Source organism: Panthera uncia (assembly GCF_023721935.1).
Source record: "Panthera uncia isolate 11264 chromosome C1 unlocalized genomic scaffold, Puncia_PCG_1.0 HiC_scaffold_3, whole genome shotgun sequence".
Taxonomy (NCBI): Eukaryota; Metazoa; Chordata; class Mammalia; order Carnivora; family Felidae; genus Panthera; species Panthera uncia.
Window position 1 is genome coordinate 65,975,402 of NW_026057584.1, and position 18,846 is coordinate 65,994,247.

General features: G+C 35.0%; 1 protein-coding gene across 4 annotated transcripts in view; it reads left to right on the forward strand.

Moving 5' to 3' along the window:
* GALNT3 (polypeptide N-acetylgalactosaminyltransferase 3) overlaps positions 1–16,964 on the forward strand; it is a 43,437-nt gene extending 26,473 nt beyond the window's left edge. For all 4 annotated transcript variants that reach the window (XM_049615556.1, XM_049615555.1, XM_049615554.1 and 1 more), the window contains 8 exons: positions 2,047–2,196; positions 3,847–4,081; positions 4,566–4,683; positions 6,192–6,392; positions 8,638–8,769; positions 8,982–9,083; positions 14,617–14,769; positions 15,874–16,964. In XM_049615556.1, coding sequence (XP_049471513.1) covers positions 2,047–2,196; positions 3,847–4,081; positions 4,566–4,683; positions 6,192–6,392; positions 8,638–8,769; positions 8,982–9,083; positions 14,617–14,769; positions 15,874–15,996 — 1,214 coding nt within the window. In that variant the 3' untranslated portion in view covers positions 15,997–16,964. The remainder of the gene's footprint in view (positions 1–2,046; positions 2,197–3,846; positions 4,082–4,565; positions 4,684–6,191; positions 6,393–8,637; positions 8,770–8,981; positions 9,084–14,616; positions 14,770–15,873) is intronic.
* The last annotated feature ends 1,882 nt before the right edge of the window (positions 16,965–18,846 follow it).

The following is an 18,846-nucleotide window of genomic DNA, read 5'->3' on the forward strand; positions in this document are numbered from 1 at the left end:
ACTGTAATGAATATCCTTTCTTTTGAATTGTATCTTTGGGTAAGTTAGACTGCTTGGTCAAAGGGTCTGAATATTTTAATTCTTTATAGCATTGGCAATGAATTTGCAACAGTTTTCTTGGTGAGGAATCTTTTTGCATCCTAATGTAATTAATTTGTCTTACTGAATCAAAGATTTAATGAGTACCCGCTATAGAAAATGTGTTCCTAGTTGTTGTAAAGGAGCTTGTGATGTAGAAACTATAGTCCCTGGTTTCAATTGGTTTAGGAAAGAGCAGCATAATATGTGGATAATCAAGTGACAAAGAGATAGTTAAGTCCTAGTGACAGCAAAACAAGACAGTCAACGTTTTCAGAGCATGGGCCATATGGTAAGCCTTGTCTTAAATGCACAGCAATCTTTCATTTTTATACTCTCAGCAATCCCTTGTAAGGGTAAATGCTATTATCCCCATCTTATAGATAAACTGAGGTCCAAGTAAAATAAAATAACTTACCAAAAGTCACTCAGCTAAAAGTAATGGTGCTATAAATAAATAAACCCAGGAGGTCTGATTTCACAGCTTTGTGCTCTTAACCTTGCAAAAATACAGGTATGGATGGGGCTTGAATTTAAGGGGCAGATAAAAATTTATAGGAAGTTTGGAAGTTGTGGGTCAATAAAAAATTCTTTAACGACTCAAACAGTGGGACAGTTTATTGAAGGAATCTATAGTGACTCCATTAAAAAAGATTCAATCCCCATTAAAGCCTTTGAAATGTTTTTATACAAGTTTCTATTTTATAAATCTATGATTAAGGCAGAAATATCCATGATTTATATTTTAAGAGAAGTTACAATCCTGCTTGTCTTTCAGAGAATTAATTCTGAGGTTCTTAGAAGGTATGAAAAAGTTAGCCTATTATTTTGAGGCAACAATGCTTAGATTTATTGTCCACAGAAGTTGTTCCTGAACTCTCACTTCCTTTATGAATGTTTAAACTTTGAATAAGCAACTCTTATCTGTACCACTGGAGAACTGAAAAAAAATATATATAATCATAGATAAAGTCATCTATGTTTGCTTCTGGAATCAGGCAGAAGCAAACATCTACCCTAGGACATTTACTGATGTTCTCAGCATTCCCAGATCTTTTTGAGGCTGTGCTATGGGCCCAAGAAGGCCACCTGAAGAAACACATTGTATACTCAACAAAGAACCAAGAATTTATTGGTGAAAAAAGCAGACTTAAGAAGTTGTTTCAAAATACGAACAACACTTGACTGACATGATTAATGTGTTTTCTTTTACCTACTGTTTTAATTCTTGCTTATCATGTCTCATCCAAATTGGAATGTTGAATATCTTAAATTTTATACCCATTAATAAGATTTAGCCTGTTTTTAGCTCCATTCCTAACCTACATGCTCCTTTCTTCTTTCATATTTTTACTGGAAAAAAATCTGTGTCAGCAGACTCCAAAGCTTTCAAAAATTTTATGCTGACTCTTTGTAAAAATATTCCTAAACTGCTGTAGCCTTGGGCTTTCCTATTTGCCATTTTCCTCATCATTTTTGTTTTAAATTATTGTGATCACTGCCTAAGTATCAGAGAATCCTTTTGATACTTGGCATTTTTCTTTAAATTTCCAGACTTAAATTCCAATTTTAAAATGTGTCAAATATCTTTTTGGCCAAATTCAGTTTCCTTCACTCCCTTAGCTAGTTTTCTCAGACCCCTAAATGAGCCTTCTTAACTCCTGGGTCTACTCCATTTGAAGTCTCTCCCCTCCCCACAAAATATATTTATTGATATTGCATGTACAGGATAAGTCAGTGTTACCACAGTATGTGTTATAGTTGTTCAGAAGTTAAGATTTGCATATATAGCTATTGTTTTTCTTTGAAGAGTTAAAGATACAATTTCGTCTTAATGGAAGGATGTGTGCAACTGTTAAGATGACGAATGTGGAGATATTGCCCTGTGGTTTCTTCATTTGCTTTCATGTGTTCATATATGAAAATAAACTTAGGAAGAGTTAATCCTGATATTTTTTTTTCTTACAGAGTACTTACATGATAAACTAGAGGAATATATAAAACAATTTTCTATAGTAAAAATAGTTAGACAAAGAGAGAGAAAAGGTCTGATCACTGCCAGGTTGCTAGGAGCAACAGTTGCAACAGCTGAAACCCTCACATTTTTAGATGCTCACTGTAAGTATATATGTATAGACGTAGTTGTAACATTTTCCCCTCTGCTTCCCTCTAACTTAAAAAGTGAAGAAGGCTTTTCTTTAAATAACTAATTGTATTTTCTTTAACATCATTTTCAGCTGATGCTTATAGCAATGACAGCCTAAGCAGGTTATAGCTCTGGGTAGGAGCCTCCTTTCACTTACATGGAGTTAGGCTCCTTAACTTCAGTATCCTTCCCTTCAGCGACCAGCTTTCCCAGCGAGTTATCCTTGCTTGGGATTTTTTTCAGATACTCATTGTGTCCACCCCCCCCCCCCAAATGTTTTTCCTTATTATTATTGATTCTTATAGTTTAAAATGAATGAAAGTTTTAAGTGTAAGCAATTTTATCTTTAAACTTTGTCCTGGTACTGATACTTTCAATTTCTATATTTCCACTCTTTTTTCAAAGATTTGCACACTCCTCTTGTGCTAAGTTAGAGGTGTCCCCTTCCAGCTTTTTCTGGTATCTTTTCTACGAATAGTATCAATTTTTGTTTTTGTTGCTACTGTCTTTTTTTTTTTTTTTTTGCCCTTTATTTTTAGTGGTTTTGTTCTCTAGTGTCAATGATTTTAAAGTATTTAGAAAGTATTTTTAGAGTAAATTTTAATGGGCATGTTAGGGATCACCAAAATGTCCCTTAGTCCTTCAGCTTTAGATTTAGTGGATTATACTTTGTATGACTGTTTTGTTTTGAATTGAACTGACTAGCCCTTAGATTATGTTTGACCCAGCAAATGGTTTTGGTCCTATGCTAATTTTTCTAGGAGGACTTTTGGATTTGTTTGAGTCTCTTTAGAGTTTTCATATCCAGTACTCCCTTAATACCTGGCCCTCAAATGAAGAGAGGTCTATAGGTAATCCAAGGGAAGTGTTTTGAAAAGGAAATGGTTCATTCTCCAATATTTCCTCTCCTGGTCCAAAATTCCAATTATGTCACACTGGGCATTCTTCCTCTGAGGCAAATGTATCTGATGATCCTCCTTGATGCCAAGTGGTCCTCCTAATAACTGCCAAACTCTGCCTGATGGGGAGACCTGGGTAGGACTGAGTCTCCTGAACTCTGTGTATTAAGTGAGCCTGGCCCCCAGCCAGGACCCAGACTTTGTATGGCATTCCTTTGCCCCCACTTTCCATTAGGGCTGGTCCTTCTCCAACTGCTGACATCAGAATATTCTGACTCGTTGGCTTATTTTCTCCTAAGACTCAGAGAAATGAAGATTTTGTTACTATACCTTACTGAGGGAGACAAGTTTATATAAATCAGAACACTTTTGGGGCTAGGTGGCATGGATCAGCAAAAACTTACCTTTGATCCAAGGCACATTTTAGAGGAAAACACATCATCTGAAATTTAAATACACCAGTATCATTTTATTTCCTCTCTAACATTAAAAAAAAAAAAAAATCATCCTCTGTAGATAAACTTTCCTAACTATGCTGAATTGTGCCTTACCTTTTTCATCCAACCCTCATCTTATCGCCAGAAACCTTTAAGAAATCTCCCCTATGTAAATGTTCAAAACACGAATGGCTGTTATTCTTGTTTCTCTAAATCATCTTCAAACCACAAAAGAGAAAACCCTCAGTGTTTTCTTTGGGTTAATTAGAATTGTGTTCCCTTCCAGGTGAGTGTTTCTATGGTTGGTTAGAACCTTTGTTGGCCAGGATAGCTGAGAATTACACTGCCGTGGTGAGTCCGGATATTGCATCCATAGATCTGAACACATTTGAATTCAACAAACCCTCTCCTTATGGAAGCAATCACAACCGTGGAAACTTTGACTGGAGCCTTTCCTTTGGCTGGGAATCGCTTCCTGATCACGAGAGGCAAAGAAGGAAAGATGAAACCTACCCAATTAAGTAAGACGATTGCTCCCAAAGTCTTATATGCAGTTCAGTTATTTGAATATGTATTCACACTTTGCTTTTTACAGTTTTTGCCTCCAAGGTAATTCACACTAATGAAATAAAGAAACACACACACATCCTATGTTGGGAATAGAGAAGCCATTTATGTATATACTTAAACATGATGTTACCGAATACGAAGTAGAATCAGTGAGGCCTTTTGTCTTCTCATAATCATTAGTAAAGAATCCTTAGAGTTGGTTAGAAGACACTTAATAATTTTGTTTCTCTGGGAAAATATATTTAAAGTACTTCCCTCCCCGCTTCCCCATAAAATTTGACTCTGAAGGTAGCATTTTTAGTTTCTATTAACCAATATAAAACTTCTTGAAATTGTGATCTAATTTGTTTGTGATTTGATTTAGTCACTCTTTAAATAACTTGTTTTTCCGTATTTTATTTTTATAACAAAATTCGACAATGGATTATTTTTCAGAACACCCACTTTTGCAGGAGGCCTTTTTTCCATATCAAAAGAATATTTTGAATATATTGGAACTTATGATGAAGAAATGGAAATCTGGGGAGGTGAAAATATAGAAATGTCTTTCAGAGTAAGTTTATAAATATAACACATATTAGACAATAAAATACACATTTTGTTCTAATTGGCTGATATGATTATCCTAGATGTGTGCAGGCTTTACTTTTTGTGCTTTCTAAAATTCAATTGCTAGAAATTTTAGAATACGGGTATTTCTTTTTAAAACGTTAATATATTTACTCGTTGCTGCCAGTGTAACAAGAGGAATCAGTTAAACTCCTGTGTCCAGCCAATAGCACCAATTAATGCACTTGTAGCTACTGAATTCCAGCCAAGATAAATATAATTCAATCTAGTGCTTCAGGAAATGAGTTGATTATCAAGGGAGTCAGAATGGAAAAACATTTATGTATAATTTTAAAAAGACCTTAACTCTTTGGATTAAATGACCTTTTTTTCCCCCTATACATATTAAAAGTCAATATGAGAAACAAAACAAAAACTTTGGATGGTCTCCACATACACTTATTTCATTTCATGATTCATTTTCTGCAATGACTCTATCATTCATCTTTCATCCTTTAGACTGGAAGGTACTGGGAAAAGAACTGAACTAGTAGTTAGAAGATTTAAGTTTTAGCTCTGGCTCCATTACATAATGGCAATGATGATCTTAGCCAAATTTGAACTGCTCAAGGGAGGGGTCTTATTATATCCATTTAAGTATTCCCAACCCCTAGCGTGTGTTAGATCTCAGGCACAATTTGTTGAATTAAAAATACCACTGAGTTTTCTCATTTGTTTAAAAACAAAAGAGAGAGAGAGAGAGAATATGATCTCTTGCCCTAATGCTAGCACAGATTATTAAGCATGTCTTCATTTTCGATTTTTTGCTTAGTGACTGTTTATGGCAGAACTGATTGCTAAGATTTTTAAATGAGCAAGTATTGATTTAATAATTTTTCATTTTATCTAGAGATAATGCAAATAAGTTTTTTTGTCCCTCTATCTCTAAATAGGTATGAATCTTTAATAATGACCAACTACTTCACAAGCTTAAAAGATTGTACTTTGGTATTATCTGGAATTGTTTTCTAAATTAGAAAATTGAATATGCAAGGAGTAAATAGAGTCTGGGTCCACTTACTCCAAGACTGCTAGTTCATGCCAGAGAAGAGAGAATCTGGTTCAAGTGAAGTGGCCATATAACTTGTATAAGAAGATAGAATTCAAATACAGAAGAGTCTTTGGTCTTTTGTATATATTAGAGAGCTCGCATAATTGTTTGCAAAAAACAAAATGTGGGGCTTTATTTTTATGAGAGATCTGAAATCACTATTTTGTTGAAATATTTCCTGAAAGTATACTTATGTTGTCTTTAGTATTTGTACCATTTCATAAAGTTGTTTTTTTATATTTAAGAATTTAAGTTGAACTGGCAGAGGACAGAGACTATTTGTGAAGTTATTATAAATCTTTTCTGTTTTGTTTTTATTAGTATCTTAAAGGTGAATTTAAAAGCAACACTTTTATATTTTAAAAATACTGTGAATTTAAACAAATATCATTAATTATCAGGTATGGCAATGTGGTGGGCAGTTGGAGATTATGCCTTGCTCTGTTGTTGGACATGTCTTTCGCAGCAAAAGCCCTCATACCTTTCCAAAAGGCACTCAGGTGATTGCTCGCAACCAAGTTCGCCTTGCAGAAGTCTGGATGGATGAATACAAGGAAATATTTTATAGGAGAAACACAGATGCAGCAAAAATTGTTAAACAAGTAAGTTAGAGCTAAATCATTAAATTACAATAAAAATGCACATCAAGTTCACATATTCTTTTACTTATTTGTGTCAGTTCAAGTGCAAAACATTTTTAAAAGTTAATTTTGAAATTGAGTTTTTTAACTCAGAGTATATAACTTATTGGAGCACCTGGTGGCTCAGTCAGTTGAGTGTCTGACTCTTGATTTTGGCTCAGGTCATCTCTCTCCCTCTGCCCCTTTCCCTCGTGTGCACATGCACATGCTCTTTCTCTCAAATATATATATATATAATATATATATATAATATATATATAATATATATAATATATATAATATACATAATATATATATTATATATTATATAATATACATATATATTATATATAAATATATATAATATTTATATCTATTATATCTATTTATGTGTGTGTGTGTGTGTGTACACACACACATAACTGATTGATGCCGATGTTTTCTTTTTTTTTTCTTGAGGAAAAATCAAGTAATATGCCTTTTTAAAAATTTAGGCATTCCACTTGATGTTACTCTTTAAGTATGGAAGATATTTAGTTTTTGTAACTGCTTTGGTGTAGTATTTTACCCAAAGAATATGGTTAAGTGGAACCACTTTTAACTGGTTTTAGGTGATGTGATTAACACCTAAATAAAGGTGCTAAGTGGCTCTTTGAACTGGAGATGGAGACAATGTCAGAGTGTGGTAGGAGAATAAACCAGAAGTATCAAGGCTTTTTTATTTCAAGTTCTGGTTCCACAGCTCACTGGAGGGGTTACCTTTGCAAAGCCCTTCTGAGTCTGTAAAATGGGATGACACTTCATAAGGTGGTTGAGAGTTGGCCCAACATGAGGTGTGTGCTCAGCCAAGCTTCTCTCTGCTTCCCTGTTTTCAGAGATGAAACACTTGCCTGTCTCCCAGAGTAGCTATGAAATAAAGAAGTAAGTGCTCACAAATGTATGGCACTATTGTTACTGACCCGTCATAGTAAAAGCTGTGCAGAATTGTAATGCTTAAGACATTAGAACCGAGCTCCAACAAGTTCAATATTGGGTGTGGTTCACAAGCTCAACATTTTAAGAACATGCTTCAGTGAATGGCATCCAACCCCCTTTTTAAGAAACAGTGCTGATTTGCAGAGGGTATATATTGAGATTAAAGGGCATCAACATTTTGACTGTCATAAAGAAGGTCTGGTTACCTCTTTCCAGCTTTTCTGTGGTCTCCAGTAACTTCCTGTAACATGCCAGTGGCATGCAAAGTCAGAGCACTACTGGGTTAGATGGCTATCTTTTTATTTAAGGCCACCAGGACAAATTGGGCAGATTGTGTACTTGGCTAAGCAGGCAAGTGGGCGCTAAGTGCTTATCTCCCACAATAGGGCAGGGGAGCCAGTAAACCCCTATTTTTACCACAAGGCAAACAGATCTTGTGATAAAATGAATAAGCTAGTCAGAAATCCTTTAGAGTTTATATTTTTTGCTAAAATCCCTGGTCAAGACATTACAGTTGGCAGAGAAAATATTTTCTTAACTGAAATGATAAGCTTGAGTATTTAAACTTTCTATATAATAGGTACCAAATATAATTTTCCTTTAAAATTTTGCCTATAGACCAAATACCTTTTCAGTTTAATAGTGTTCTTTAAAATTCTTTTCCTAGTCCTTTCACGATAAAGGAAAATAAAATGCAGTTATTAAAAACTTGCCTTTTTCTACTAATACATTATTATGTTTAAGATTTTGTTAGGAGTAAGTAACTCATTTAAAACTAGAAAAAAAATATACTCCCAAGTGTGTTGTCTTTTGTAGTCTTGACTAGAGAAGAGATATAAATTACATTGTATTGGCAACTGTTTCTTTATACCTGATTCCTCACACCTCACTTTACAGATCATTTTTGGGTATAAAATTAGGATCCATTTTGGATGCCCCCACTACCATTTCTTGGCCCACAGCATTTCTCTAGAGACCTTTTCCCCATGGGGGACGTCTGGTACCACAAAGAAAGAATAAAATAGTATTACGTCAACACCACAGTGGTAACGTGACTCTCTTTGAAGGCAGAGACAAGCAGGCAGGCATACTTGTTGCCTGAATAAATGGTGGATACTTTAAATTGTATCTTGCATTTTGGCCCAGAATTTTTTTCTTTAAGATCCAAATGTAAACACAAATAGTAGCATTTAAACTACTTTATCAGTGCTGTTTTGATTAAGCATTCTTTTTACTTCTTCTCTTTCTCCAGAAATCATTTGGTGATCTTTCAAAAAGATTTGAAATAAAGCACCGCCTTCAATGTAAAAATTTTACGTGGTATCTGAACACTATTTATCCAGAAGCATATGTGCCAGACCTTAATCCTGTTATATCTGGATATGTGAGTGTTTTCATCCTCCTTTTTACTTGGTTTATGCCTTGCCACAAACATTTATGTGGTTCAGTGAAAATTGCTGAAATACTTCCCGGTTTATTGCTTTTGAGATTTTACATTACTATTTATTAATACTACTTCCTGGAATTAACTGAAAAAAATATATAAACCACATAGATTAAAAAAAAAATTCTTATAACTTGAAAATTTCCCTTTAGATTAAAAGCATTGGTCAGCCTTTGTGTCTGGATGTTGGAGAAAATAATCAAGGAGGCAAACCATTAATTTTGTATACATGCCATGGACTCGGGGGAAACCAGGTGAGCACTGCGCTAAAAATCCTCCCTTTTTGTTGGCTCTTACAAATAAGTTGTCACAAGTCCCTAATCAGCTTTATATTTTGGTATAAATTGGTATTTAAAATGCTTTTAGGTTAATAATGTTTGGCAATTAATATTAAAGTTGTTGCATACTTTGTTTTGACTTTCATTCTGACTCGGAAAACAATTTGAAGTTGCCTACCCATTCAGTAGAAAGGCAAATGAGAAAATAATAGAGTCATGCCATCTGAAATTAAAAAAAAAAAAACCAGGATCTTGTATGTGGGTCTTTTATGTTTTGGGACTATTGGCAAGGTGCTTTTGCAAAATTATACATAAAGGCTATATTTAACTGCATTTGATAGCAAATTATATTAAATGTGATACCAGAAGAGCAGTATTATAAGTTATTTTTGTGGATCATGATATTATTTCAATACGTTCTTTACAAAAAGGCATGTTATGGGGCACCTGGGTGGCTCAGTCGGTTAAGTGTCCGACTTCGGCTCAGGTCATGATCTCACAGTTCGTGAGTTCGAACCCCACATCGGGCTCTGTGCTGACAGCTTAGAGCCTGGAGCCTGCTTCAAATTCTATGTCTCCCTCTCTCTCTGCTTCTCCCCTGCTCATGCTCTGTCTCTCTCTCCTTCAAAAATAAATTAAAAAAAAAAACATTAAAAAAAAATTTTTTTTTAATAAAAAAAGGCATGTTCTTGATTATCCTTGACTGATGATTTATCTGCTTGTTACCACGCTTTGACTGTTTTAGCAATTAAGACAAATGTCAAGTGTCACTGTTTGGCCTACTATGGGTAGAGAACTTATTAACATACAATTTTAGCATTTAGCTTCTTTGCCTTGCCTTTTACAAGTTAACTCCTGGAAGGATTGAACTCTTCTCATTTGCTAATTCAACAAATTCACTGAGTGACCCCTCCATGCCAGGTATTCTGCTGGGTTCAAGAAATTTAGATTCTGTCTCCCTCAAGAAATCTGTATTTCAAAACCAATGGTTACCGTCAGCATGATAAGGTCTGGGATAAAGCATTCAGAGTGCTTCCAGAGTATGGGGGAGGGCATCTGAATGAATTAGACTGGGTGCCCATACATTTTCCTTGGAAAGATGACATTTGAAAACGTTTTTCGAAAGGTACATAGCAGTTATGAGATGGCTGGTGGGAGTGAGAACAGGATGGGAAGAATGTGAAGGGGGGGTTCTAAGGAGGAGAGCTGGTATGTCTTTCTTCTGTGAATTGCAGGTATTTTGGTGTAGAGTTCAAGATGTGTGTGGAGGATTTTCGTACTATTAAATACTCACGATGTCCTATTTTAAGCAGATGGAACTTTGGTGATGTCAGCTTTAAGAAAGTATCAGTTTATCTCCTGGTCCATCCTCTTCCATGTTTCTTCCTAGTCATTAACCTCAGCTTACTCTAGTTCTAATCCCTTCTCATCAAACCAACTAATCTACTGAGGGTAGAGAACACAGAAGCCCAGAAGCCATAGCTAGTGATTGAGATATAATTATAGAATGTGATGGAGATTCACATACACACATACACACAGGTATAGACACATGTATATATACCTATACACACCTATATCTACATATGTGCATATATATATATATATATATATTATACACACACACACACACACACGTTTTAAAATAACATTGCCTTCTATATATTAGAAGAAAAATAAATAATTGTATTTTTTTTTTTTTTGGAAATAATACTGAACCATGCTAGTTAAAATTAAGTTTTTGGACAATAAGAAGTATTTAGTCATTTGTAAAAACCTTATCACTAAATGTAAATACTTACAAATTTTCCTAAGCTTCCTCTACCATTACATTTATTTTATCATAAGAGTTGAAAATATCTTATACATTGTTTATCTGTTTTTCTCTTGTCCTTGCCATAAAGATGTTTTTATAGTCTTTTCTCTGAAATAACTTGTAAATTATAAATACAGTATAGATGTCTTTTAAAAATTTAGATGGAAGGCATGGTGTCTGGGTGGCTCAGTTGGTTAAGCATAAGACTCTTGACCATGATCTCACAGTTTCCCAAGTTGAGCCTCACATTGGGCTCTGCACTGGCAGCACAGAGCCTATTTGGGTTTCTCTCTGTCCCTCTCTCTGCCTCTCCCCCACTCATACTGTCTCTGTCTCTCAGAATAAATAATCTTAACAAAATAAAAATAAATTAAAAAATAATAAAACTCAGGGGATGGAGAAGTAGTTCACATGTTCTTTCAATAAATATTTGTTTAGAGCCTGTAATGTAACTAGCACTGTTGTATTGAAAAATCCTACCTTGTGGAGCTTGTGTTCTTGAAGGAGAAGAAATAAACATATGTAATTTTGGGCATAAAGAAAAATGAAGTGAGGTAGATGGGTGATTTGAATGTGAGGAGCAGGGTGGAGGGGGGATTTGTTTTCAGAGGTTCAGGAAGACCTCTTTGAAAAGGTGATGTTGGAGCAGAGGCCTAAAGGAATTGGAGAGGAACCGTGTTCCAGGAAGGGGGCATTCTGGCAGAAGGGGTGCAAGGCTAGAAGCCAGTGGCAGGTAAATGGAGCGGTCAGCAAGTCAGTGTGGCTGCCGCAGAGTGGTCCAGGAAGACAGGGTAGGAAATGAGGTCAGAGACATCGATAAAGGGCCTGGTCATTGAAGGTTTTGCAGACCTCCCCTAGGAACTTGGATTTAGTTCTGAATATGACAGAGGCCATCTGAGAGTTTTGAGGAGAATAATATTTCCTGGTTTCATTTTTTTAAATGTTTATTTGTGTGTGTGTGAGAGAGAGAGAGAGAAAAAAAACATGCAAGTGGGGGAGGGGCAGAGAGGGGGACAGAGGATCTAACCTGGCTCTGTGCTGACAGCAGTGAGCCCCATGAGCTCACAAACTGTGAGATCATGACCTGAGCCAAAGTTGGATGCTCAACCGGCTGAGCCACCCAGGTGTGGGTCCTGGTTTAAATATTAAGAAGATGACTCTGGTTTCTAGCACTGTACCACAGTGGTCGATTTTATTTTGGTTTCTTTCCTTTAAATTTTAAGTCAAGCATTGCATTTAAACTACATTGCAAATTTTAGTTCCTTTAGTGCTAAGTGTTTTTGATCTGTCATCCAACTTAATCATTTCTTCATGCTCCCTTCTACTATTTTGACCAGATAATGACAATTTTATAACATTAAAACTCCATTATAACAGTATTTGTGTATGCCAAGTAAAAATAAGTAGTTTGAGGGGCGCTTGGGTGGCTCAGTCGGTTGAGCGTCCAACTTTGGCTCAGGTCATGATCTTACAGCTCGTGGGTTCAAGCCCCACGTTGGGCTCTGTGCTGACAGCTCAGAGCCTGGAGCCTGCTAAGGATTCTGTGTCTCCCTCTCTCTCTGCCCCTGTTCCACTCATGCTCTGTCTCTCTCTCTCTCTCAAAAATAAATAAACATTCAAAAAAAATAAGTAATTTGATAACGTGACTATATTGATCAAATATACTGGTGCAATAATGCTGTGTAAGTCATTATGGCTTTATAACACGTAATGCTTTGCTGCTGCTACTTTCCACTCCAGGGCATTTGTCCTGGTTCCAAGTTATGTCTCTCCACTATCCCCAGCTAGCTAATTATACATTCTTTTGGTTGCTTAAGTATCTTCAACTCTTTCCTATTCTTTATAACTACCTTTTAATGATTAAAAAATATATAACATGGGTAAACTAAGATACTGGACCAACTTTTCACACCATCTTTGAAATTCTAAGATTTATCTTTCTTGAGGAATGTTAGCCAAAGTACTATTTTCATGATCTATACTCCTTTCAGTGTCTCCATCTGAAGACCTATCAGTTATAAAAATGATGGATATATTTATGGAAGGAGCTAAATTAAGCATGAGGCCAAGATCAGGGGAACTCAAGGTTAATTCAGCTAATGTTTGTGAAGTGCCTAGTCTAATACACATAAAGGGTTTAAAACAGCCCCTGCTTAGCACATAATAAAGGCTCAATAAATATTAGTGCTAAGACTAATCACTTCATTATTAAAAATCCATTATGTTCACTTATTTTATCTTTGGAATGTCAACATTGTGAAGTATTTGATTTGTAATGGATGTTATTATTAGATACACTGCCTGACTTTGGTCTGTGAAGCCAGCTAGCTACACACACAATTCCGATAGAGTGCAATAAAAGTTATTTCTGATATGCCACGGGAACCCTGAAACAGGTGTAATTTTGTTCAGTAGGACAAGTTCAGGGAAACTAAAGAAGCAAAGTAACATTTGAATTGGCTTTTTGAGGCTAAAAAGGAATTAGCTAGGCAGAGAAGGATCCAGAAGGATATTTCAGGCACAGCACAGTAAAGCAGTCTTAGAGTTATGGATGCATATGCTCTGCGTTGGTAGAATTGTGCGGAAAGAATATAGCATACAGTTCAGGCATTGGTTGATATAAGATTGAAAATGAAAGAATTCACGTACCAGTTAAGAAGTGTAGACTTCTCTTAGCAACATTAGTGACTCACTCAAGTAAGGGAGGTAGGAGATTGAATCAGTGTTATGAAAGACTGGCAGCAGGGTGAATTGGATTATGGGGGCAGAGACTGCAGGTCTCTGGAGGTATTACAGTAAAGATTCTGAGTGCCTGAATAAGAGAAGTGATGTACCAAGGAAAGTGGGATGGTGACGTCTGAGAAGGAAATTTGGTAGAGCTAAGAAGCTATATAACTGGACATATGGGGAGAGAGAAACATCAATCCTAGTAATAACAGCTAAAATGAATTAAAAGCTTACCATGTACCAGTTATTGTTCTGAGTGTTTTACACTTATTATCCCTTTTATCCTCATAACACTGTAGGGTAGGAACTATTAAATTACCCATTTTAGGGGTGCCTGGGTGGCTCAGTCAGCTAGGTGTCTGACTCTTGATTTGGGTTCAGGTGATGATCTCAGAATCGTGAGATTGAGCCCTGTGTCAGGCTCCATGCTGAGTGTGAAGCCTGCTTGGAATTCTCTCTCTCTCTGTCTCTCTGTCTCTCTCTCTCTCTCTCTCTCTCAAAACGAAAAAAGAAAAAATATAAATAAATTACCCATTTTACAGGCAAGGAAACTGAGACATGGAGAATTGTTCCTAATGTAAATGAAAATGCCATTAATTGAGAGGAATAAGAGAAAAGGAACACTTTGCAGAGAGGAAGAGGCAATTAATATGCTTGCTAGAAGTTTCCAGATCCTTTTCCATGCTGTACCTGTCCTAGCTAGCCTCCATCCCACCTGATAACCTCCTATTTCTGACATGAGAGGAAGACAATACATTCTTAAGTAACTACCTATTGCTGATACGCTGGAAAAGCATTTAGCATCTTCTGTCATAAAAGCTCAGCTTATGTTTCTAATGCCTACTTTTATTGCATTATTTTGTTCAGTACACATGACTTCATTATTCAGTGATTATTATTATTACTATTGGACCATTATTTTGCAACTGAGGATACAAGTCAGTAATAGCATTCTTCTTTTCACAGTATTTTGAATACTCAGCTCAACGTGAAATTCGCCATAACATCCAGAAGGAATTATGTCTTCATGCTGCTCAAGGTCTTGTTCAGCTGAGGGCATGTGCCTACAAAGGTCACAAGACAGTGGCCAGTGGAGAACAGATATGGGAGATCCAAAAGGTAACTGAGTGCAATTAATTCACCTCTCCATGTAATTATTTTGATTAGCTCTAATTGCTTATCTGAGAAAATGAATGAAACATAGCATATTAATGTTATCCATCAGAATTTCTCTTTGTTAACTTTGTTATTGTGTATATCTACCAATGTGATAAAGAGAATATATCTAGGAATTAAATACTCTTAGAAGCAAAATAATAGTAAAGTTGCTTAGTGAAGGCATGATTTATACAGATCAACACTTTTGTGAATTATTAATAATAGTTGCCCATATCTGTCTTTTTAAGAGTTTCTTATAAGGCTTCTGACAACAGCCACATTTTTTTTATCCTGACAGAAAGGAAAAAAAATCATTATATTTTCCTCACCTACAGTAATTAATTCTTTTCACCTGTTTTAGAACTTTTTTATGAATTTAGAATTGAAAGAATATATAAAATATATTTTCTGTTTTTCTGTTTGTTTTTTTTTAATTTTTATTTCTGAGAGGCAGAGAGACAGAGCACAAGTGGGGGAGGGGCAGAGAGAGAGGGAGACACAGAATCCGAAGCAGGCTCCAGGCTCTAGGCTCTGAGCTGTCAGCACAGAGCCCGATGCAGGGCTCGAACTCACAAACTGTGAGATCATGAACTGAGCCGAAGTCGGATGCTCAACCGACTGAGCCACCCAGGTGCCCCTCTGTTTTTGTTTTAAGGCTTAGCTAGAACATAGCAGTTCTTACCTAAAAATTGTTTTGTGCCCTACCAGAACACTATAAGAGACTGGTGTTTATAACATAATATTTTAAAAGAGTTTGTCACTTACGGATATCCCAATGGAATGTTTCTTGTTTGAAAACTTGATTCAGCCCTCACTCTGTCTACATCTCTTTATTTATGTAATACCTTCTGTGAATTGAACAGTAGTGGCATAAATGCCAAAATGCCAAAAACCAACAAGATTTTATGACATAGTTGATCTGAGGAAGATTAAAAGTTAAGAACAATGTACATTTGGTATGTGGGTCTCCCTTTAGCTTCCATGAGATCGTAATGTAGTTTCCATATCTATCAGTTAGCTATGAGTCTTGAAATTTAATGCCTATTGTGTTTCCTTTTATTGTAGGATCAACTTCTATATAATCCATTCTTAAAAATGTGCCTTTCAGCAAATGGAGAGCATCCAAGCTTAGTGTCATGCAATCCGTCAGATCCACTGCAAAAATGGATTTTTAGCCAAAATGATTAAGTGTTCCTTAAAATTAAGGAGTTGAAAAAGAAGATATTCTTTCTCATAAAACTGTGACTAAGCATACACTGTAGTTGTTGAAAATTATGCAAAAGCAGCTAATTATAACTTATTCCAAGTGCATTTTTCTTATTTATATCTTAAAATGTCTATGTAGCACTGCTACAGAAATCTTTTAAGTTTCCATTTCAAAGCACAATAGCTAAGAATACCAAAGACTATTTTGAAATGTTCAGATTTAGAGAAAGAGATGTTTACAGTATGATGAAAATAATTTTCCAAGTAAAGTGATATTTGTGTATTTTGTGCACTTAAAGATATGCATAGCTACATTCACACACTCACAATTTAAAATATTTCTTCTAGTTTTTTGGGGGGAGGGAGAAAGATTTGATACTGTATTTTTTTAACTACATAAAAATGGATCAATGAAGGTCAAGCATTGGCCTTTGTGTACAAACCAGGAAATTTTTATAGATCTAAAATTTATTATATAAAAATGCAGGTAAACTTTTTTGCCTTTTGTTTACTTATCTGTCAAATGTTTCCTTCAACATGAAATTAAGTGAATAAGGAGAATATTTTTGATGCTGCAGTATCTTGGCAAATTTTAAAATATTTTTTAGTCTGAAGACCTCTTGACTTGAAGCACTTAAATATTGCTTAAAAGACATTTCTTAAATAACTATACTGTGTTTTCCCAGAGCAATTAAAAAAAAAAACTATGTTATTATCTGTTGAAAAAGTGTCTTTTTCCTTTCTGCTAGTCTTTTTTTCTTACCAAAAGCCACTAACCTTGAATGTTTGTGAAATTGAATTCCAAATGTAGAATACCTGACTCATTTAAAAGCTAAATTTTATTTGGTGCTGATTCAATTATAGATGATCTTTGTAAAGATTTTTCTTCATCAAAAAAACCTCTGTCTATATGGAAAACACAATAAAATGAATCCTTATCACTGTTGTAATTATTTGATTTAAATTTCTTTCCTCTTTTGGATAAAATATATAATTCATATTGGATGGGGGAAGGCATGAATTTTGTATATTTAATTTCTAAGTACCTATTGTAGAGCCATCAGATATTTTTAAGGAATACTCAAATATTTCATGGTAATCGTATAAAAAATGGGGAATGGAGAAGATTCTATGTTAGATATTTCGAACATTTTGTACTAATTTCTGATAACTTTCCTTGAGCATCTGATAGAGTAATTTTTTTTTTAAAAAAATGTGATGCTTGCTTAGGAGATTTAACACTTTTTTTTCCCCTTTCAGTCATTTTATATAGAGATCTCCTATGTTCTTATTTAAGAAGTAAAGTATGATTGGCTGCATATTTTAAGCCTTACTGAGCCTCAATTGTACAAAAGAAAATGTTTTAAAATTATTGGTCCCATCACCTCATTGTAACTTTGAACTTACATTAAAAGACCTGCATTCTTTAATGTATTACAATGGCAACTTATATTTCAATTCAACTATTTATCATGTATCTAACTTTGTACCCAAAGTTAAGGTAGGCAGAATGAATCTTATGTTGCCTTTGAGCTTAGATCTTGTGGAGCAGAAAGACAGACAAATAATTTTGAAATAGCATAGTGACATTGTTACTTATATTTCATGATGTGACAGCTTGCCATTCATATCTGATATTTCTTTAAAAAGTAAAAGTATTTTTATTACTGTAGCTAAATACAACTAATATGTGTTGTGAAATACACACTGATGCCCACTTAAATGCACAATTTCTCAATTTGTTATTCTAGAGTAAGAAATACTGCTCTTATTTTGTTATATCTCACAAAACAAATCTGAAATTAAAAAAAAAAAAAATCTGAGTGCACTCTGTGTATTAGTCATGTGTTGTCATGTCAAGACTCACCCAAAATCTATTTAGTTGATTTTATTATGACTGTATTAAATGCATCAAAGGAGAGTCCTTCTTACCTAATTTGGAAGCCTTAGACTGTTGTTCAGGTGTCACATAACTAATTTCATTAGGGATTTACCCTTCAAGACAGAGGTAGTTGCTTTTAAAAGTCTCAGTTTTGAAACAGTGGTAACAAGCATTTATTTATGGAGTCTGGTTGCCATCTACCTGAGAGATTTGAATATACACAAGTGTGAAATCGTGGAGCTTTTGTTCAGTTTCAAGTGACCATGGCAAATGGTATAGTTGCTTTACAAAACCTGGCATGCTGCCTTTTTTCCAGAGGACCAAGTCCCAAGAACTCTACACCCTGGCCAAACTTGCCAGGGTTAACCTGTTGGGTGGGCTGACTTACAACTGGATGTGACCAGCCACGAGAGAAAATAAGCAATATAGTAAACTTGCCTATTAATACAATCAATAACGATGAATTTTTAAGACACTAGATTGCCAGAGAATTGGCCTTACTGTTGATAGGCAGTTTAATTATAAACACTGTGTACACCATCCGAAAATACATGGAATTATTTCTAAGAAAACAAGATTGAATGGGAAAACTAAAAAATAATAAAATTATTTTAAAAATGCTGCTACATTATGTTTGGATGAGAATTAGAGAAAACAAAAATCTCTGAAGAGTCTACTCAAATTGCTTCCAATTTACTTTTGAAAAAACAAAACAAAGTATCTTCAAATGGTGCGTTTTTAGTGTGGTTTGTGCATGAAAGATGTTGCATAATTCTCATAAGCCAGTTCATACTCAAATAAAAGCCTTGGCCTTACAATGGAATGTTTGTGAAGAAATTAATATACACAAAAGGCCTTACAATAGAATGTTTGTGAAGAAACTAATATGCATACAAATGTAGGAATGAACGTATGTGTTTTAAATTAAAAATATTTGATACATATCTTTT